Below are 20776 nucleotides of genomic sequence, written 5' to 3'. Positions count from 1 at the left end.
GGTGGGTCTCTGTCCTTGGAACACCGAGGTCTCCTTCAGGTGCTCCTCCACTGGTTCTGAGGCAGATGTGAGACGAGTTTGCAACACAGGGCCAGAGCCCTGAGGCGTAGAGCCCCCTGACTCGCTGGTCAGCCCTGTGTGAGCCCGGTCTCTCTCTGCCGTCTCTTTCTGTCGTCTGGTTGAGGAACACCAAGGTCTCCTCCAGGTGCTCCTCCACTGGGTCTGAGGCAGAAGTGAGACGAGTCTGCAACACAGGGCCAGAGCCCTGAGGCGTAGAGCCCCCTGACTCGCTGGTCAGCCCTGTGTGAGCCCGGTCTCTCTCTGCCGTCTCTTTCTGTTGTCTGGTTGAGGAACACTGAGGTCTCCTCCAGGTGCTCCTACACTCTCTGTGCAAAAGAAGCGAGAGGCGTTTGCAAAAGAAGGGCTGTCCCTCCTCTTCCTTCTCCTCTCGTTGTCAGGTAACACTGACACTGGGCCTGAGCCCAGAGTCCCGTTTTGTGCCCTTGGCCTCACGGGTCACAGTGGCCACTGTGACATCAGCATCCTGCACCTGAAATACGGGCAGGGATGGCCCCAGCCCACCCCCCCCACTGTGAGGCAGCCCCTTGGTAACCGAGGTTCCGAGGCGGGTCCCAAGCCCTCGGTAAGCACAGAGCCGGGGCGGCTGCTGCTGCAGCAAGCGCAGGCTCAAATGCCAGGCCCTGGGGCAGCCACCGAGGACTCTTGGGCAGCCACTGTTGCACAAAAAGTGCTGTTCAGGCAGTGCCACTCCAGGGCTCCGGCCCTGGCCAAGGCAGATCTCTGCTCCTGCCCCTGGCCCAGGGAACACTGCCAGCACATCAGGGACGCTGATTCCCCAGCAGAGGTGCCTGAGGACTGCAGGAAAGCCGACATCACTGCAGTCTTCAAAAAGGGCAGCAAGATGGACCCAGGAAATGATGGGCCCATCAGTGTCACCTCCATCCCCAGAAAGGGGACAGAACAGCTCATGCTGCATGTCATCTCTAAGCCTGTGGAATAAAAGGAAGGGCAAATCATGCTTGACCAGTCTCCTAGCCTTCTCTGCTGGGGTGACTAGCTGGGTACATGAGGGGAGAGCAGTGCCTGTTGTCTGCCATGACTTCAGCAAGGCTTTTCACCCTGCCTCCCAGAACACCCTCACAGACAGCTCAGGAAGTGTGGCTTAGATGAGTGGACACTGAGGGGGTTGAGACCTGGCTGAATGGCAGAGCTCAGAGGGTTGTGAGCGCGGCGCTCAGTGCTGGGGCCAGCCTCCTTTGACCGGTTGCCCGGTGACCTGGCAGAAGGGACGGAGAGCACCCTCAGCATGTTTGCTGATGATATGGACTGGGAGGAGTGGCTGAGGCACCACAAGGCTCTGTTGCTGTCCAGCGAGTCCTGGGAAGGCTGAAGCTTTGGGCACAGAGGCACCTAGTGAATAGCAAAAAAATCCGGTAGCTGGGTCTTTGTCTCGCTGCCTGAATTCAGGCTGGCAGGCAGATTTTAAACCAGCACAGGGCATAGCTGCCCCTTGTGTAAGCACCACACTGCAGCGCAGATTAGAGCCGTAGAAGGGTAGAAGGCTTGGGGTTGGGAGAGCCCTTTAAAGGCCACCCCGTGCAAATCCCACAGCCTCGGGGCTTCCACAGGCAGCCCCAGGGCTCTGGGTAGGGCTCGGCCCACAGATGTGTCTGGGGGACAAGGCTCCTGTGCTGGAGCCTCTGTGGAGCTGCTGGGAGCCGGATGTTTTTCCTGGAGCTGGTTGGAAGGGATGAGGTTTCTTTCCTGGGCTCTGGGCAGGGCGCAGCTCTGATGTCCTGTCCCACTCGGCAGGTTTGGGGAAAGGTCGATGGATAACCTCTGGATGGCGCACGGTGCAGTTTTTGCCTCCAGGGCAGCGAAGCCCAACCCGCGGCACTCGCCGCTCGCCGTCCTCTCCTGCGCTCCATTGGGCGGGACCCTCGGGACCCTCCCCCGCTGGGACCCGCGATCGTCTGGGTGCCCAAGTTCCGCGCCCGCGCTCCCCTCGGTGCCAGAATGTTCCCGACGCTTTCCCGGGCTCGCGGCGCTCCCTCGAGCCCGAGCGCCGCCACTCCAGCGCCGACCGCGGCCGTTCCCAAAGCGCCGCCGTGTGCGGGGAGGGCGGGAAGGCTCGGGGCGACTGAGTGCGGGGGCTGCCCCGGGCAGAGCTCCCCCTGCGATCCCAGCGCGCTCCCGGCGGGCAGTTTGGAGCCAGGCAGCCATTCCTGCGGGCTCTTAGAGCGGGAAGCGGTCGCCGCTGGGTCACAGCGCACAGATGTGCCTGCGGGACGAGGCTGCCCCGGCAACACCGCCGTGCGCGGGCAGCGGGGCCGCCCTGAGGGGAACCCGCCATGGCACCGCCGGGGCCGCCCCGCACAGCCGGGCTGCGGCTGCCCGCACCTGAGGGGAACCCGCCATGGCACCGCCGGGGCGCTCCTGCCCCCGGGCCGCCGGCAGCAGGGACAGGACGGGGCTGCCAACACCCCGCCACTGCTTCCCTGCCTTCAGTGCATCGAGGCGGTGGCACCGCTGGATTGCAAAACATTCCAAACGTCTCCCTTGCAACACCAAGGGGAAACCATAGAATAGGAAGGAAAGGAAAGCTGTGCCAAAAGCCAAGGGGGAGGAAAGGGAAACCTGCGCAAAGATACTACTGAGCCTTGGGCTTTGCAATAGCCTCCACTGTGTCAGGTGAAACATTAGGATGAAACAATCTACTAAACACTGCGACATCGAAAGTGCCATTTGCATAATTTTGCAAATACACAAAAATATTTTAAAAAGCAGTCCTATACATTTATTGAAGGGATTTGATAAGTTGCTGACAGAACCAGTTTCACGTCTGTGATGTTCTTGATGCTTCCTGGATGGGGGTGCATCTCCCAGCACTTGGGGCTGCCACACGGCTCCTGTCACGGCAACTTCTAGATTGGCTGCATTAATTTGGAGTCTGACGTTGCTGGTTTTGCCTTTGGGATGTCCTCGATTCTTCCTGGCCGCTGTTGCACCTCCCAGCCCTTGGTGATCTCACGTGGCTCCTGTCACGATGACTTCTGGACTGGCTCTGTGTATTGGGGGTCTGATATTGCTGCCAGAAGTGGTTTCGCTTGCAGGATGTCTCTGTTTGTGCCTGGCTCTGGAGTCACCTCCACTGCCTGCTCTGGGCTGTGTGCGGGGCAGTAGGAGCTGGGGGGAAAAGGGGTGGGTGAGCTGAGAAGTGCTGGGCCCTTCCCTGGTGGTGGTGAGAAGGAGACAGGAGGTACCTGTACGGTGGAATGAACTGGGTGACACAGTGTCCCTGCTTGGCACAGGGCAGGTGGAAGCTCAGGTCACAGACTGTTTCCCAGCAGGAGATGGTGGCCCCGCTCTGGCCACAGATGCAGCAGCTCTGGAAAGAGCAGAGCAGCCCCATCAGCAGCAGCCTCAGGGCCTCCTCCTTGTCCCAGAGCTGGTTGGAAGGGCTGGGCTTTCTTGCTTGGGGTCAGGGCTAAGCTCCAGCAAACCTCGCCTGGCACAAATCTCCCTGCTCTTCTCAGGCTCTCACCTTCTGTGCTTCCCGGGAGACTACATCTAGGATATCCCTTGGGAGAAAGCCCTGGAATCCTACTTGATCATCATTGTGCAGAGGAAGGTGGCTGGCAAAAACCTGTAGAAAAAAGGACACGTACTGATGAGGAGAGAGTGGCAGGGACTGCCTGTCAAAACATGAAGCAACTCACCCGGCAGAACTCGTGGAAACAGAGCCCATTTATCTGGATTTTTTCTCCACGCGTCCGGGTCAGCCTCTGATCGTCCACACAGCTGGCATGCTGGAGGGGAGAGAGACCATGGCACCTCTGCAGGGCTGGGGCAGCTTCCCTGCAGGATTGACCCCAAGGGCTGCTCTGTCCCTGCCTGGCTGGCTGAAGGGCAGGGCTGGAGGCCTTGGGGAGGACGGGACATTGTGGGCACGGGTGTCCCACCAGGTGTCCCCTGCCCCAGCTGGGCCCTGCTTGCTGAGGAAAGGAGGGTCCCAGCCCCGGGATGCCTGGACAGCTCCTGCCTCCCCGTGCCACTGCTCCTGGCACCAACAGCCCCTCTGCCAGGCTGAGGGAGGGGCACTTTGCTCTCACCTGGTTCCCTCCCTTCGGGGGGCTCCTCCTCCCTGTCTGACGTGGGACGTGTCAGCGGTGGGTCCCTGTCTCACCGTCCCACTGGTGAGTGGAGCTCCCAGCACTGGGTGCTCTAACACGGCTCCTGTCACGGTGACTTCAGGATCTGCTGGATGAATTTGGGGTATGACAGTGCTGGTGGGAGCAGTTTCACCTGCAGTCAGGACTCCGACTGCTGGAGCAGCTGCTGTCCTCAGTTGCTGGGAAGCAGCTGTGGGATGACCCCGATGTTACCTGACTGTCAGGGCTGGAGCTGCTTGTCTTTTGTGAGAGGGATTTCAGAGTCTCCTCCGATGTTGCCTGTCAGTTTGTATGGAGTTTGCTTGTACTGAGGGTGATGGTCTCGTATTCCTTGAAGTTGTCAGAAGAGTCCTTCATGAGATCAACAAGCTCTGGGTCTTAACTGGACGCTGTAAGGGGAGCAGGAGGGTCAAGGCTGCTCCAGGCCCTGGATAAGATAGGCCAGAGCAGTGTCTCCAGTCCTCCTGGAGCAGACAGGCTCTGCCAAGCCAACCCTGGACACCCCTTTCCAGGCCCAGGGGCACCAGGCCCAGGGTCATCAGGGTGCTTTGCCTTTTACCTGTGCCCAGGACTGCACAGCCATCACATTCCCAGCTGGTTATGATGTCCCTCAGGCCAGAGCAGTGCCTGGGGGTGCCCTCGGCAGCACAGGAGGAGCACAGGAGCAGTTCCCAGGGCCTGGGGAAGCAAACGGGTTCATGGAGGTGCTGAGCTCTTCTCCTGGGTCCTTGTGCTTCAAGCCCTGCAGAGCCCTGGGGTGCACCTTTGGCAACTTACCCCTCCTCCTCTGCCTCCTGCCTGCCTCCTGGAAAAAGGCACTCACTGGCATCGCAGTGTCTGTGTCTGTCTCCTAGCTGGGCAAATGCATTAAAGCCCTGCCATGATGGTGCTCTGATGGGAAAAGGAAAACTGATGAGCTACCTCTGCCCTGGCATCGGGCAGGTGCAGGGTGTCCCTGCTCTTCCCCCTGTGCCATCCCAGCAGGCGATGGTGGCCCCGCTCTGGCCACAGATGCAGCAGCTCTGGAAAGAGCAGAGCAGCCCCATCAGCTGCAGCCTCAGGGCCTCCTCCTTGTCCCAGAGCTGGTTGGAAGGGCTGGGCTTTCTTGCTTGGGGTCTGGGCTAAGCTCCAGCAAACTTCACCTGGCACAAATCTCCCTGCTCTTCTCAGGCTCTCACCTTCTGTGCCGCTCGGTTGACTGCATGTAGGATATCCCTTGGGAGAAAGCCCTGGAGTTGTACTTGATCATCATTGTACAGAGGAAGGTGGCTGGTAAAAAACTGCAGGAAAATGAAACTCACTGATGAGCAGAGAGTGGCAGGGACTGCCTGTCAAAACATGGAGGGAGCCCAGAGAGCAACTCACCAGGCAGAACACGTGGGAACAGATCCCATGTTTCTGCATTTTCTCCCCACAGATGTCCGGGTCAGCCTCTGGTTGTTGACAGAGCAGTCATGCTGGAGGGGAGAGAGACAATGGCCCGGGCATGGCACCTGTACTGCCCACCCCGACAGCCCCTCTGCCAGGCTGAGGGAGGGGCACTTTGCTCTCACCTGGCTCTCTCCCTTCCGGGCCTCCTCCTCCCTGTCTGACGTGGGACGTGTCAGTGGTGGGTCCCTGTCTCACCGTCCCACCGGTGAGTGCGCCTGGCAGTACTGGGTGCTCTAACACGGCTCCTGTCGTGGGGACTTCTGGATCTGGTGGATGAGTTCCATGTCCGACGCTGCTGGCGGGAGTGCTGTTGCCTTTGGGAAGTCCTGGCTGCTGTCTCCCTTGAGTTTCGCCTGCCAGCACTCGGTGCTGGCGTGCAGTTCCTGTCAAGGGGACTTCTGGACCGGCCGGATGGATTTGGGGTCTGACGTTGCCGGCGGGAGCGGTTTCGCCTGCGGGACGTCCCTGATGCTTCCTGGCTGGGGATGCGGCTCCCAGCACTTGGTGCTCTCACACAGTTTCTATCACGGCGACTTCTGGACCGGCCAGATGGATTTGGGGTCTGATGTTGTTGGCGGGAGCGATTTTGTGTTCGGGATGTCCTTGATGTCTCCCGGCTGCGGCTGCTCCTCCCAGCACTGGGCGCTCTCACCTGGCTCCTGTCGTGGCGACTTCTGGACCGGCCGGATGGATTTGGGGTCTCACGTTGCAGGCGGGAGCGGTTTCGCCTGCGGGATGTCCCTGATGGTCTCGGCCTGGGCCTGCGCCTCCCAGGACTTGGTGATGGCTCATGGGTCCTGTCCAGGGGACTTCTGGACCGAAAGTGTGGATTTTGGGCCCGACGTTGCCGGCGGGGGTGGTTTTGCCGGCGGTCAGGCCCCCGACTGCTGGAGCTGCTGCTGTCCTCAGTTTCTGTGAAGGTGCTGTGGGATGACCCCGATGTTACTTGACTCTCAGGGCTGGAGCTGCTCGTCTCCTGTGAGGGAGTTTGCACAGACTGCTCCCATGTTGTCTGTCGGTTGGTACGGCGGTGGCTGGTCTGTGGTGTTGAAGATCCAGGGGCAGGCACCTGGGCGCTAGTGCTGGGGCTGATGGTCTCCAGTGGTGCAGAACTGGGAGACAGCCCTGGTAGCACGAGGATGCCTGCGTTGGTGCTGGTGGTCTGGGGTTCCCTGGAGCCATTACAAGGCTCCAGTACTGACTGCCTGGCCATGCTGACACCAGGAAGCCGGGAGTCAACTCGGGAGGCTGTGAGGGGAAGCAGGAATGTCAAGGCCTCTCCAGACCTGGGGCAGGATAGGCCAGAGCAGTGCCTCCAGCCCTCCTGGAGCAGACAGGCTCCGCCAAACCCACCCTGAGCATCCACTGCCATGCCCAGGGGCACCAGGCCCAGGGTCAACAGGGTGCTTTGCCTCTTACATGTGCCCAGGCCAGCACAGCCATCACATTCCCAGCTGGATCTGCTGTCCCTCAGGCCAGAGCAGTGTCTGTGGGTGCCCTCGGCAGCACAGGAGGAGCACAGGAGCAGTTCCCAGGGCCTGGGGAAGCAAACGGGTTCATGGAGGTGAGGACAAAGTGTCCAAAGCGTGGGAGTATCTGGCTGAGCTCTTCTCCTGGGTCCTTCTGCTTCTAGCCCTGCAGAGCCCCAGGATGCAGCTTTGGCAACTTACCCCTGTCGCTCTGCCTCCTGCCTGCCTCCTGGAAAAAGGCACTCACTGGCATCACAGCGCCTGTGTCTGTCTCCCAGCTCATCAAATGCATTAAAGTCCTCCCATGTTGGTGGTCTGATGGAAAAGGACAACTGATGAGCTCCCTCTGCCCCGGCATCGGGCAGGTGCAGGGTGTCCCTGCTCTTCCCCCTGTGCCATTTCCAGCTCCTGCAGGAAGCTGAACCTGGGACTCACGGAACAGGGCAGGGCCAGGACTGCTGGGGCAGGCCCTGGCACGGCACAGCACTTGCACCCCCTGTGTTGTGAGCCAGGCAGAAGGACACCAACCTGAAGGGGATTCGGATCCCCATGGTGAGCAGATCCTTGCGAAATGCGTCATCATTTCTGCAGAGGGGGCACTGGATGGAGAAATAACCAGCATGCAGAGCCTGTCCCTGCAGGAGAAACACAACAGCCAGAGTGAGGCCCTGGTGCTGCTGAGCCCATGCTGTGCCCCCAGAGGTGACAGAATCACTCCTACTTGGATGCAGTCCCTGTGGAACCAGGCACTTTTGCAGGCTGGGCACACCAGGGTGTTAAAGGTCTTTCTGTCCTCCACAGGCTCCATGCAGATGAGGCATTCGGTGCCCGGCTCTGGAGTCGCCTCCACTGCCTGCTCTGGTCTGTGTGCTGCACAGAAGGCCCTGGGGGGAAAAAGGGTTGGGTGAGCTGAGAAGTGCTGGGCCCTTCCCTGGTGGTGGCAAGGAAGGGACAGGAGGTACCTGAATGGTCTGCAGAACTGGGTGACACAGCCTCCCTGCTTGGCACAGGGCAGGTGGAAGCTCACATCACAGTGTCTTCTACAGCAGTAAATGGTGGCCCCGATTTGGCCACAGATGCTGCAGCTCTGGAAAGAGCAGAGCAGCCCCATCAGCAGCAGCCTCAGGGCCTCCACCTTGTCCCAGAGCTGGTTGGAAGGGCTGGGTTTTCTTGCCTGGGGTCTGAGCTAAGCTCCAGCAAACCTCGCCTGGCACAAATCTCCCTGCTCTAGTCAGCCTCTCACCTGCTCTGCCGCCTGGGAGACTACATCTCGGATCTCCCATGAGTGAAGACACCAGAGTCCTCCTCGATGAACCGGGCGGTCAGGAAAGTTGTTGGCAAAAAACTGCAGGAAAATGCCACACACTGATGAGCAGAGAGTGGCAGGGACTGCCTGTCAAAAAGTGGAGGGAGCCCACAGAGTAACTCACCAGGCAGTTCTCGTGGGCACAGAACCCATGTATGAAGAGTTTTTCCCCGCAGATGTCCGAGTCAGCATCTGATTGCCGACACAGCAGGCATGCTGGAGGGGAGAGAGACAATGGCCCCGGGCATGGCACCTGTACTGCCCGCCCTGACAGCCCCTCTGCCAGGCTGAGGGAAGGGCACTTTGCTCTCACCTGGCTCCCTCCCTCTGGGGGCCGCCTGCTCCCTGTGTGACATGATGACTGTCAGCGGTGGGTCTCTGTCCTTAAAACACCGAGGTCTCCTCCAGGTGCTCCTCCACTGGTTCTGAGGCAGAAGTGAGACGAGTCTGCAACACAGGGCCAGAGCCCTGAGGCGTAGAGCCCCCTGACTCGCTGGTCAGCCCTGTGTGAGCCCGGTCTCTCTCTGCCGTCTCTTTCTATCGTCTGGTTGAGGAACACCAAGGTCTCCTCCAGGTGCTCCTACACTCTCTGCGCAAAAGAAGCGAGAGGCGTTTGCAAAAGGGGGGCTGTCCCTCCTCTTCCTTCTCCTCTCGTGATCAGGTAACACTGACACTGGGCCTGAGCCCAGAGTCCCATTTTGTGCCCTTGGCCTCACGAGTCACAGTGGCCACTGTGACATCAGCATCATGCACCTGAAATAGGGGCAGGGATGGCCCCAGCCCACCCCCCCACTGTGAGGCAGCCCCTTGGTAACCGAGGTTCCGAGGCGGGTCCCGAGCCCTCGGTAAGCACAGAGCCGGGGCGGCTGCTGCTGCAGCAAGCGCAGGGTCAAATGCCAGGCCCTGGGGCAGCCACCGAGGACTCTTGGGCAGCCACTGTTGCACAAAAAGTGCTGTTCAGGCAGTGCCACTCCAGGGCTCCGGCCCTGGCCAAGGCGGATCTCTGCTCCTGCCCCTGGCCCAGGGAACACTGCCAGCACATCAGGGACGCTGATTCCCCAGCAGAGGTGCCTGAGGACTGCAGGAAAGCCGACTGTGGTGGATGAGAAGACAGAATGGGAGAGATATGCTGCCTGGTAAAACATAAATGGGATCTAAATGGACCTGTTGCTTACTGAATAATTCACCCACCGGACTGACAGTTTTTCCCCAGTTTATTGTTGTGTGTTTATGAATTCTTATGCACCCCAGTTTATTGTTAAATTTTATGAATTCTGGCATACCTCCATATTGTCTCCCTTTCTCCCTCAGATTTTCCCTCCAAAAGTTGTTTGTTACCCTGTCTCCCCAGTTTTCCCGCTCCTCTGCCGCTGATTGGTCACAGCCTGCCACAGTGCAGGGAGAGCTACCATTGGCCCTTTCCCTCAGAGACCCGAGAGTTCCACCCACCTTTCCCCTGTCTCCCTATCACACTTTTCCCTGAGTTGTCAATCTCTTGCGCCTCCCCAGGTTAGAATCCACCCCTCAAACCTACTTTATTTAAACCCTTGTTTCCCCTAAATAAAGTGGCATTGCTGCACGAGACCTCAACTGTGCCGAGAACCCTTATTGCAGTGCCCGGTCCCATTTCCCTTCCCCCCACGGACTGTGGCAGCCGACATCACTCCAGTCTTCAAAAAGGGCAGCAAGATGGACCCAGGAAATGATGGGCCCATCAGTGTCACCTCCATCCCCAGAAAGGGGACAGAACAGCTCATGCTGCATGTCATCTCTAAGCCTGTGGAATAAAAGGAAGGGGAAATCATGCTTGACCAGTCTCCTAGCCTTCTCTGCTGGAGTGACTGGCTGGGTACATGAGGGGAGAGCAGTGCCTGTTGTCTGCCATGACTTCAGCAAGGCTTTTCACCCTGCCTCCCAGAACACCCTCCCAGGCAGCTCAGCAAGTGTGGCTTAGATGAGTGGACACTGAGGGGGTTGAGACCTGGCTGAATGGCAGAGCTCAGAGGGTTGTGAGCGCGGCGCTCAGTGCTGGGGCCAGCCTCCTTTGACCGGTTGCCCGGTGACCTGGCAGAAGGGACGGAGAGCACCCTCAGCATGTTTGCTGATGATATGGACTGGGAGGAGTGGCTGAGGCACCACAAGGCTCTGTTGCTGTCCAGCGAGTCCTGGGAAGGCTGAAGCTTTGGGCGCAGAGGCACCTAGTGAATAGCAAAAAAATCCGGTAGCTGGGTCTTTGTCTCGCTGCCTGAATTCAGGCTGGCAGGCAGATTTTAAACCAGCACAGGGCATAGCTGCCCCTTGTGTAAGCACCACACTGCAGCGCAGATTAGAGCCGTAGAAGGGTAGAAGGCTTGGGGTTGGGAGAGCCCTTTAAAGGCCACCCCGTGCAAATCCCGCAGCCTCGGGGCTTCCACAGGCAGCCCCAGGGCTCTGGGTAGGGCTCGGCCCACAGATGTGTCTGGGGGACAAGGCTCCTGTGCTGGAGCCTCTGTGGAGCTGCTGGGAGCCGGATGTTTTTCCTGGAGCTGGTTGGAAGGGATGGGGTTTCTTTCCTGGGCTCTGGGCAGGCGCAGCTCTGATGTCCTGTCCCACTCGGCAGGTTTGGGGAAAGGTCGATGGATAACCTCTGGATGGCGCACGGTGCAGTTTTTGCCTCCAGGGCAGCGAAGCCCAACCCGCGGCACTCGCCGCTCGCCGTCCTCTCCTGCGCTCCATTGGGCGGGACCCTCGGGACCCTCCCCCGCTGGGACCCGCGATCGTCTGGGTGCCCAAGTTCCGCGCCCGCGCTCCCCTCGGTGCCGGAATGTTCCCGACGCTTTCCCGGGCTCGCGGCGCTCCCTCGAGCCCGAGCGCCGCCACTCCAGCGCCGACCGCGGCCGTTCCCAAAGCGCCGCCGTGTGCGGGAGGGCGGGAAGGCTCGGGGCGACTGAGTGCGGGGGCTGCCCCGGGCAGAGCTCCCCCTGCGATCCCAGCGCGCTCCCGGCGGGCAGTTTGGAGCCAGGCAGCCATTCCTGCGGGCTCTTAGAGCGGGAAGCGGTCGCCGCTGGGTCACAGCGCACAGATGTGCCTGCGGGACGAGGCTGCCCCGGCAATACCGCCGTGCGCGGGCAGCGGGGCCGCCCTGAGGGGAACCCGCCATGGCACCGCCGGGGCCGCCCCGCACAGCCGGGCTGCGGCTGCCCGCACCTGAGGGGAACCCGCCATGGCACCGCCGGGGCGCTCCTGCCCCCGGGCCGCCGGCAGCAGGGACAGGACGGGGCTGCCAACACCCCGCCACTGCTTCCCTGCCTTCAGTGCATCGAGGCCGTGGCACCGCTGGATTGCAAAACATTCCAAACCTCTCCCTTGCAACACCAAGGGGAAACCATAGAATAGGAAGGAAAGGAAAGCTGTGCCAAAAGCCAAGGGGGAGGAAAGGGAAACCTGCACAAAGATACTACTAAGCCTTGGGCTTTGCAATAGCCTCCAATGTGTCAGGTGAAACATTAGGATGAAACAATCTACTAAACACTGCGACATCGAAAGTGCCATTTGCATAATTTTGCAAATACACAAAAATATTTTAAAAAGCAGTCCTATACATTTATTGAAGGGATTTGATAAGTTGCTGACAGAACCAGTTTCACATCTGTGATGTTCTTCATGCTTCCTGGATGGGGGTGCATCTCCCAGCACTTGGGGCGGCCACACGGCTCCTGTCACGGCAACTTCTAGATTGGCTGCATTAATTTGGAGTCTGACATTGCTGGTTTTGCCTTTGGGATGTCCTCGATTCTTCCTGGCCGCTGTTGCACCTCCCAGCCCTTGGTGATCTCACGTGGCTCCTGTCACGATGACTTCTGGACTGGCTCTGTGTATTGGGGCTCTGATATTGCTGCCAGAAGTGGTTTCGCTTGCAGGATGTCTCTGTTTGCGCCCGGCTCTGGAGTCGCCTCCACTGCCTGCTCTGGGCTGTGTGCGGGGCAGTAGGAGCTGGGGGGAAAAGGGGTGGGTGAGCTGAGAAGTGCTGGGCCCTTCCCTGGTGGTGGCAAGGAGGGGACAGGAGGTACCTGTACGGTGGAATGAACTGGGTGACACAGCCTCCCTGCTTGGCACAGGGCAGGTGGAAGCTCAGGTCACAGACTGTTTCCCAGCAGGCGATGGTGGCCCCGTTCTGGCCACAGATGCAGCAGCTCTGGAAAGAGCAGAGCAGCCCCTTCAGCAGCAGCCTCAGGGCCTCCTCCTTGTCCCAGAGCTGGTTGGAAGGGCTGGGCTTTCTTGCTTGGGGTCTGGGCTAAGCTCCAGCAAACCCCGCCTGGCACAAATCTCCCTGCTCTTCTCAGGCTCTCACCTTCTGTGCTTCCCGGGAGACTACATCTTGGATATCCCTTGGGAGAAAGCCCTGGAATCCTACTTGATCATCATTGTGCAGATGAAGGTGGCTGGCAAAAACCTGTAGAAAAAACAACACGTACTGATGAGGAGAGAGTGGCAGGGACTGCCTGTCAAAACATGAAGCAACTCACCCGGCAGAACTCGTGGAAACAGAGCCCATTTATCTGGATTTTTTCTCCACACATCTGGGTCAGCCTCTGATCGTCCACACAGCTGGCATGCTGGAGGGGAGAGAGACCATGGCACCTCTGCAGGGCTGGGGCAGCTTCCCTGCAGGATTGACCCCAAGGGCTGCTCTGTCCCTGCCTGGCTGGCTGAAGGGCAGGGCTGGAGGCCTTGGGGAGGACGGGACATTGTGGGCACGGGTGTCCCAGCAGGTGTCCCCTGCCCCAGCTGGGCCCTGTTTGCTGAGGAAAGGAGGGTCCCAGCCCCGGGATGCCTGGACAGCTCCTGCCTCCCCGTGCCACTGCTCCTGGCACCAACAGCCCCTCTGCCAGGCTGAGGGAGGGGCACTTTGCTCTCACCTGGCTCCCTCCCTTCGGGTGCTCCTCCTCCCTGTCTGACGTGGGACGTGTCAGCGGTGGGTCCCTGTCTCACCGTCCCACTGGTGAGTGGAGCTCCCAGCACTGGTGCTCTAACACGGCTCCTGTCACGGTGACTTCAGGATCTGCTGGATGAATTTGGGGTATGACAGTGCTGGTGGGAGCGGTTTCACCTGCAGTCAGGACTCCAACTGCTGGAGCAGCTGCTGTCCTCAGTTGCTGGGAAGCAGCTGTGGGATGACCCCGATGTTACCTGACTGTCAGGGCTGGAGCTGCTCGTCTTTTGTGAGAGGGATTTGCCTGTCAGTTTGTATGGAGTTTGCTTGTACTGAGGGTGATGGTCTCGTATTCCTTGAAGTTGTCAGAAGAGTCCTTCATGAGAGCAAAAGCTCTGGGTCTTAACTGGATGCTGTAAGGGGAGCAGGAGGTCAAGGCTGCTCCAGGCCCTGGATAAGATAGGCCAGAGCAGTGTCTCCAGTCCTCCTGGAGCAGACAGGCTCTGCCAAGCCAACCCTGGACACCCCTTTCCAGGCCCTGGGGCACCAGGCCCAGGGTCAGCAGGCTGCTTTGCCTTTTACCTGTGCCCAGGCCAGCACAGCCATCACATTCCCAGCTGGTTATGATGTCCCTCAGGCCAGAGCAGTGCCTGGGGGTGCCCTCGGCAGCACAGGAGGAGCACAGGAGCAGTTCCCAGGGCCTGGGGAAGCAAACGGGTTCATGGAGGTGAGGACAAAGTGTCCAAAGCGTGGGATTATCTGGCTGAGCTCTTCTCCTGGGTCCTTGTGCTTCAAGCCCTGCAGAGCCCTGGGGTGCAGCTTTGGCAACTTACCCCTCCTCCTCTGCCTCCTGCCTGCCTCCTGGAAAAAGGCACTCACTGGCATCGCAGTGCCTGTGTCTGTCTCCCAGCTCATTGAATGCAGTATGGTTCTCCATGATGGTGGTCTGATAGGAAAAGGAAAAGTGATGAGCTCCCTCTGTCCTGGCATCGGGCAGGTGCAGGGTGTCCCTGCTCTTCCCGCTGTGCCATTTCCAGCTCCTGCCTCCTAGTCAGGCTCTCACCTTCTGTGCCGCCCAGGAGACTACATCTAGGATATCCCTTGGGGTGAAAACACTGAGTCCTACTCGATCAACTGCTTGGTGAAGGAGGTGGCTAGCAAAATACTGCAGGAAAAATGTTACGCACTGATAAGCAGAGAGTGGCAGGGACTGCCTGTCAAAACATGGAGGGGGCTCACGGAGCTACTCACCAGGCAGAACTTGTGGACACACAACCCATTTATCTGGAGATTTTCCCCACACATGTCCGGGTCAGCCTCTGTTGACACAGCAGGCATGCTGGAGGGGAGAGAGACCATGGCACCTCTGCAGGGCTGGGGCAGCTTCCCTGCAGGATTGACCCCAAGGGCTGCTCTGTCCCTGCCTGGCTGGCTGAAGGGCAGGGCTGGAGGCCTTGGGGAGGATGGGACATTGTGGGCACGAGTGTCCCAGCAGGTGTCCCCTGCCCCAGCTGGGCCCCGCTTGCTGAGGAAAGGAGGGTCCCAGCCCCGGGATGCCTGGACAGCTCCTGCCTCCCTGTGCCACTGCTCCTGGCCCCGACAGCCCCTCTGCCAGGCTGAGGGAGGGGCACTTTGCTCTCACCTGGCTCCCTCACTTCGGGGGGCTCCTCCTCCCTGTCTGACATGGGACGTGTCAGCGGTGGGTCCCTGCCCCTCAGGCCAGAGCAGTGCCTGAGTGTGACCTCAGCAGCACAGGAGCACAGGAGCAGTTCCCAGGGCCTGGGGAAGAAAACAGGTTCATCCCCAAAGCGTGGGATTATCTGGCTGAGCTCTTCTCCTGGGTCCTTCTGCTTCAAGCCCTGCAGAGCCCTGGGGTGCAGCTTTGGCAACTTACCCCTCCTCCTCTGCCTCCTGCCTGCCTCCTGGAAAAAGGCACTCACTGGCATCGCAGTGCCTGTGTCTGTCTCCTAGCTGGGCAAATGCATTAAAGCCCTGCCATGATGGTGCTCTGATGGGAAAAGGAAAACTGATGAGCTACCTCTGCCCTGGCATCGGGCAGGTGCAGGGTGTCCCTGCTCTTCCCCCTGTGCCATCCCAGCAGGCGATGGTGGCCCCGCTCTGGCCACAGATGCAGCAGCTCTGGAAAGAGCAGAGCAGCCCCATCAGCTGCAGCCTCAGGGCCTCCTCCTTGTCCCAGAGCTGGTTGGAAGGGCTGGGCTTTCTTGCTTGGGGTCTGGGCTAAGCTCCAGCAAACTTCACCTGGCACAAATCTCCCTGCTCTTCTCAGGCTCTCACCTTCTGTGCCGCTCGGTTGACTGCATGTAGGATATCCCTTGGGAGAAAGCCCTGGAGTTGTACTTGATCATCATTGTGCAGAGGAAGGTGGCTGGTAAAAAACTGCAGGAAAATGTAACTCACTGATGAGCAGAGAGTGGCAGGGACTGCCTGTCAAAACATGGAGGGAGCCCAGAGAGCAACTCACCAGGCAGAACACGTGGAAACAGATCCCATGTTTCTGCATTTTCTCCCCACAGATGTCCGGGTCAGCCGCTGATTGTTGACAGAGCAGTCATGCTGGAGGGGAGAGAGACAATGGCCCCGGGCATGGCACCTGTACTGCCCGCCCTGACAGCCCCTCTGCCAGGCTGAGGGAGGGGCACTTTGCTCTCACCTGGCTCTCTCCCTTCCGGGCCTCCTCCTCCCTGTCTGACGTGGGACGTGTCAGCGGTGGGTCCGTGTCTCACCGTCCCACCGGTGAGTGCGCCTGGCAGTACTGGGTGCTCTAACACGGCTCCTGTCGTGGGGACTTCTGGATCTGGTGGATGAGTTCCATGTCCGCCGCTGCTGGCGGGAGTGCTGTTGCCTTTGGGAAGTCCTGGCTGCTGTCTCCCTTGAGTTTCGCCTCCCAGCACTCGGTGCTGGCGTGCAGTTCCTGTCAAGGGGACTTCTGGACCGGCCGGATGGATTTGGGGTCTGACGTTGCCGGCGGGAGCGGTTTCGCCTGCGGGACGTCCCTGATGCTTCCTGGCTGGGGATGCGGCTCCCAGCACTTGGTGCTCTCACACAGTTTCTATCACGGCGACTTCTGGACCGGCCAGATGGATTTGGGGTCTGATGTTGTTGGCGGGAGCGATTTTGTGTTCGGGATGTCCTTGATGTCTCCCGGCTGCGGCTGCTCCTCCCAGCACTGGGCGCTCTCACCTGGCTCCTGTCGTGGCGACTTCTGGACCGGCCGGATGGATTTGGGGTCTCACGTTGCAGGCGGGAGCGGTTTCGCCTGCGGGATGTCCCCGATGGTCTCGGCCTGGGCCTGCGCCTCCCAGGACTTGGTGATGGCTCATGGGTCCTGTCCAGGGGACTTCTGGACCGAAAGTGTGGATTTTGGGCCCGACGTTGCCGGCGGGGGTGGTTTTGCCGGCGGTCAGGCCCCCGACTGCTGGAGCTGCTGCTGTCCTCAGTTTCTGTGAAGGTGCTGTGGGATGACCCCGATGTTACTTGACTCTCAGGGCTGGAGCTGCTCGTCTCCTGTGAGGGAGTTTGCACAGACTGCTCCCATGTTGTCTGTCGGTTGGTACGGCGGTGGCTGGTCTGTGGTGTTGAAGATCCAGGGGCAGGCACCTGGGCGCTGGTGCTGGGGCTGATGGTCTCCAGTGGTGCAGAACTGGGAGACAGCCCTGGTAGCACGAGGATGCCTGCGTTGGTGCTGGTGGTCTGGGGTTCCCTGGAGCCATCACAAGGCTCCAGTCCTGACTGCCTGGCCATGCTGACACCAGGAAGCCGGGAGTCAACTCGGGAGGCTGTGAGGGGAAGCAGGAATGTCAAGGCCACTCCAGACCTGGGGCAGGATAGGCCAGAGCAGTGCCTCCAGCCCTCCTGGAGCAGACAGGCTCCGCCAAACCCACCCTGAGCACCCACTGCCATGCCCAGGGGCACCAGGCCCAGGGTCAACAGGGTGCTTTGCCTCTTACATGTGCCCAGGCCAGCACAGCCATCACATTCCCAGCTGGATCTGCTGTCCCTCAGGCCAGAGCAGTGTCTGTGGGTGCCCTCGGCAGCACAGGAGGAGCACAGGAGCAGTTCCCAGGGCCTGGAAAAGCAATCAGGTTCATGGAGGTGAGGACAAAGTGTCCAAAGCGTGGGAGTATCTGGCTGAGCTCTTCTCCTGGGTCCTTCTGCTTCTAGCCCTGCAGAGCCCCAGGGTGTAGCTTTGGCAACTTACCCCTGTCGCTCTGCCTCCTGCCTGCCTCCTGGAAAAAGGCACTCACTGGCATCACAGCGCCTGTGTCTGTCTCCCAGCTCATCAAATGCATTAAAGCCCTCCCATGTTGGTGGTCTGATGGAAAAGGAAAACTGATGAGCTCCCTCTGCCCCGGCATCGGGCAGGTGCAGGGTGTCCCTGCTCTTCCCCCTGTGCCATTTCCAGCTCCTGCAGGAAGCTGAACCTGGGACTCACGGAACAGGGCAGGGCCAGGACTGCTGGGGCAGGCCCTGGCACGGCACAGCACTTGCACCCCCTGTGTTGTGAGCCAGGCAGAAGGACACCAACCTGAAGGGGATTCGGATCCCCATGGTGAGCAGATCCTTGCGAAATGCGTCATCATTTCTGCAGAGGGGGCACTGGATGGAGAAATAACCAGCATGCAGAGCCTGTCCCTGCAGGAGAAACACAACAGCCAGAGTGAGGCCCTGGTGCTGCTGAGCCCATGCTGTGCCCCCAGAGGTGACAGAATCACTCCTACTTGGATGCAGTCCCTGTGGAACCAGGCACTTTTGCAGGCTGGGCACACCAGGGTGTTAAAGGTCTTTCTGTCCTCCACAGGCTCCATGCAGATGAGGCATTCGGTGCCCGGCTCTGGAGTCGCCTCCACTGCCTGCTCTGGTCTGTGTGCAGCACAGAAGGCCCTGGGGGGAAAAAGGGGTGGGTGAGCTGAGAAGTGCTGGGCCCTTCCCTGGTGGTGGCAAGGAGGGGACAGGAGGTACCTGAATGGTCTGCAGAACTGGGTGACACAGCCTCCCTGCCTGGCACAGGGCAGGTGGAAGCTCACATCACAGTGTCTTCTACAGCAGTAAATGGTGGCCCCGATTTGGCCACAGATGCTGCAGCTCTGGAAAGAGCAGAGCAGCCCCATCAGCAGCAGCCTCAGGGCCTCCACCTTGTCCCAGAGCTGGTTGGAAGGGCTGGGTTTTCTTGCCTGGGGTCTGAGCTAAGCTCCAGCAAACCTCGCCTGGCACAAATCTCCCTGCTCTAGTCAGCCTCTCACCTGCTCTGCCGCCTGGGAGACTACATCTCGGATCTCCCATGAGTGAAGACACCAGAGTCCTCCTTGATGAACCGGGCGGTCAGGAAAGTTGTTGGCAAAAAACTGCAGGAAAATGCCACTCACTGATGAGCAGAGAGTGGCAGGGACTGCCTGTCAAAAAGTGGAGGGAGCCCACAGAGCAACTCACCAGGCAGTTCTCGTGGGCACAGAACCCATGTATGAAGAGTTTTTCCCCGCAGATGTCCGAGTCAGCATCTGATTGCCGACACAGCAGGCATGCTGGAGGGGAGAGAGACAATGGCCCCGGGCATGGCACCTGTACTGCCCGCCCTGACAGCCCCTCTGCCAGGCTGAGGGAGGGGCACTTTGCTCTCACCTGGCTCCCTCCCTCTGGGGGCCGCCTGCTCCCTGTCTGACATGGTGACTGTCAGCGGTGGGTCTCTCTCCTTGGAACACCAAGGTCTCCTCCAGGTGCTCCTACACTGGTTCTGAGGCAGAAGTGAGACGAGTTTGCAACACAGGGCCAGAGCCCTGAGGCGTAGAGCCCCCTGACTCGCTCGTCAGCCCTGTGTGAGCCCGGTCTCTCTCTGCCGTCTCTTTCTATCGTCTGGTTGAGGAACACCGAGGTCTCCTCCAGGTGCTCCTACACTGGGTCTGAGGCAGAAGTGAGACGAGTCTGCAACACAGGGCCAGAGCCCTGAGGCGTAGAGCCCCCTGACTCGCTGGTCAGCCCTGTGTGAGCCCGGTCTCTCTCTGCCGTCTCTTTCTATCGTCTGGTTGAGGAACACCAAGGTCTCCTCCAGGTGCTCCTACACTCTCTGCGCAAAAGAAGCGAGAGGCGTTTGCAAAAGGGGGGCTGTCCCTCCTCTTCCTTCTCCTCTCGTGATCAGGTAACACTGACACTGGGCCTGAGCCCAGAGTCCCGTTTTTGTGCCCTTGGCCTCACGGGTCACAGTGGCCACTGTGACATCAGCATCATGCACCTGAAATACGGGCAGGGATGGCCCCAGCCCACCCCCCCACTGTGAGGCAGCCCCTTGGTAACCGAGGTTCCGAGGCGGGTCCCGAGCCCTCGGTAAGCACAGAGCCGGGGCGGCTGCTGCTGCAGCAAGCGCAGGGTCAAATGCCAGGCCCTGGGGCAGCCACCGAGGACTCTTGGGCAGCCACTGTTGCACAAAAAGTGCTGTTCAGGCAGTGCCACTCCAGGGCTCCGGCCCTGGCCAAGGCAGATCTCTGCTCCTGCCCCTGGCCCAGGGAACACTGCCAGCACCTCAGGGACGCTGATTCCCCAGCAGAGGTGCCTGAGGACTGCAGGAAAGCCGACTGTGGTGGATGAGAAGACAGAATGGGAGAGATATGCTGCCTGGAAAAACATAAATGGGATCTAAATGGACCTGTTGCTTACTGAATAATTCACCCACCGGACTGACAGTTTTTCCCCAGTTTATTGTTGTGTGTTTATGAATTCTTATGCACCCCAGTTTATTGTTAAATTTTATGAATTCTGTCATACCTCCATATTGTCTCCCTTTCTCCCTCAGATTTTCCCTCCAAAAGTTGTTTGTTACCCTGTCTCCCCAGTTTTCCCGCTCCTCTGCCGCTGATTGGTCACAGCCTGCCACAGTGCAGGGAGAGCTACCATTGGCCCTTTCCCTCAGAGACCCGAGAGTTCCACCCACCTTTCCCCTGTCTCCCGGGCTGCCCCGGCAACACCGCTGTGCGCGGGCAGCGGGGCCGCCCTGAGGGGAACCCGCCATGGCACCGCCGGGGCCGCCCCGCACAGCCGGGCTGCGGCTGCCCACACCTGAGGGGAACCCGCCATGGCACCGCCGGGGCCGCCCCGCACAGCCGGGCTGCGGCTGCCCACACCTGAGGGGAACCCGCCATGGCACCGCCGGGGCGCTCCTGCCCCCGGGCCGCCGGCAGCAGGGACAGGACGGGGCTGCCAACACCCCGCCACTGCTTCCCTGCCTTCAGTGCATCGAGGCGGTGGCACCGCTGGATTGCAAAACATTCCAAACCTCTCCCTTGCAACACCAAGGGGAAACCATAGAATAGGAAGGAAAGGAAAGCTGTGCCAAAAGCCAAGGGGGAGGAAAGGGAAACCTAAACAAAGATACTACTGAGCCTTGGGCTTTGCAATAGCCTCCAATGTGTCAGGTGAAACATTAGGATGAAACAATCTACTAAACACTGCGACATCG

The 20776-nt window shown here is 59.8% G+C and overlaps 2 protein-coding genes across 10 annotated transcripts in view; both read right to left on the bottom strand.

Annotated features, from left to right (window-relative positions):
• Nucleotides 1-2793: 2793 nt before the first annotated feature.
• LOC114002489 (PHD finger protein 7-like) lies at nt 2794-9084 on the bottom strand. Of its 4 annotated transcripts, none has more exons than XM_039387879.1 (14): nt 8713-9084; nt 8524-8615; nt 8337-8438; nt 8056-8180; nt 7815-7977; nt 7622-7728; nt 7316-7408; nt 4971-4991; nt 4753-4871; nt 4407-4620; nt 4134-4281; nt 3566-3830; nt 3285-3409; nt 2794-3207 (listed from the first exon to the last, which is right to left on the bottom strand). In XM_039387879.1, the coding sequence occupies exons 1-10, from the start codon at nt 8753-8755 to the stop codon at nt 4547-4549; spliced, it is 939 nt and encodes a 312-aa protein (XP_039243813.1). In that variant the 5' UTR covers nt 8756-9084; the 3' UTR covers nt 2794-3207; nt 3285-3409; nt 3566-3830; nt 4134-4281; nt 4407-4546. The 4 variants fall into 4 exon arrangements, with proteins under 4 accessions (XP_039243813.1, XP_039243811.1, XP_039243812.1 ...); XM_039387877.1 differs by having other exon boundaries at nt 4134-4278; XM_039387878.1 differs by having other exon boundaries at nt 4134-4278; nt 4971-4995; nt 7320-7408.
• LOC114002488 (PHD finger protein 7-like) overlaps nt 5151-20776 on the bottom strand; it is a 27811-nt gene continuing 12185 nt past the window's right edge. Inside the window, exons 1-22 of one of the 6 annotated variants that reach the window (XM_039387872.1) lie at nt 18949-19488; nt 18760-18851; nt 18573-18674; nt 18292-18416; nt 18051-18213; nt 17858-17964; nt 17531-17644; nt 17280-17398; nt 15983-17108; nt 15794-15885; nt 15607-15708; nt 15206-15319; nt 14954-15090; nt 14563-14650; nt 14375-14476; nt 14145-14257; nt 13894-14012; nt 13569-13724; nt 13298-13440; nt 12730-12994; nt 12449-12573; nt 12339-12371 (exon numbers count right to left, since the gene is read on the bottom strand). In XM_039387872.1, the coding sequence (XP_039243806.1) occupies nt 16033-17108; nt 17280-17398; nt 17531-17644; nt 17858-17964; nt 18051-18213; nt 18292-18416; nt 18573-18674; nt 18760-18851; nt 18949-18991 (1941 nt within the window). In that variant the 5' untranslated portion in view covers nt 18992-19488 and the 3' untranslated portion in view covers nt 12339-12371; nt 12449-12573; nt 12730-12994; ... (9 more) ...; nt 15794-15885; nt 15983-16032. Of the gene's footprint in view, nt 5216-7085; nt 7163-12338; nt 12372-12448; nt 12574-12729; nt 12995-13297; nt 13441-13568; nt 13725-13893; nt 14013-14144; nt 14258-14374; nt 14477-14562; nt 14651-14953; nt 15091-15205; nt 15320-15349; nt 15451-15606; nt 15709-15793; nt 15886-15963; nt 17109-17279; nt 17399-17530; nt 17645-17857; nt 17965-18050; nt 18214-18291; nt 18417-18572; nt 18675-18759; nt 18852-18948; nt 19489-20776 lie in introns of those variants that run through there. The other 5 variants (XM_039387873.1, XM_039387874.1, XM_027746523.2 and 2 more) reach the window with 5 other exon arrangements.

Source organism: Pipra filicauda, unplaced genomic scaffold (genome assembly GCF_003945595.2).
Source record: "Pipra filicauda isolate LSUMZ 115617 unplaced genomic scaffold, ASM394559v2 scaffold597_size247288_pilon, whole genome shotgun sequence".
In the NCBI taxonomy this organism is placed as follows: Eukaryota; Metazoa; Chordata; class Aves; order Passeriformes; family Pipridae; genus Pipra; species Pipra filicauda.
This window is presented reverse-complemented; position numbering and strand designations above follow the sequence as displayed.

Excerpts from the sequence above, each read along its gene's own strand:
- LOC114002489 (XM_039387879.1), bottom strand. The coding sequence starts at position 8,755 with ATGTCACACAGGGAGCAGGCGGCCCCCAGAGGGAGGGAGCCAG. Across the intron at positions 8,439-8,523 it reads GTGCCCACGAGAACTGCCTG|TTTTTTGCCAACAACTTTCC; the intron begins GTGAGTTACTCT and ends ATTTTCCTGCAG. Across the intron at positions 8,181-8,336 it reads TCTCCCAGGCGGCAGAGCAG|AGCTGCAGCATCTGTGGCCA; the intron begins GTGAGAGGCTGA and ends TGCTCTTTCCAG.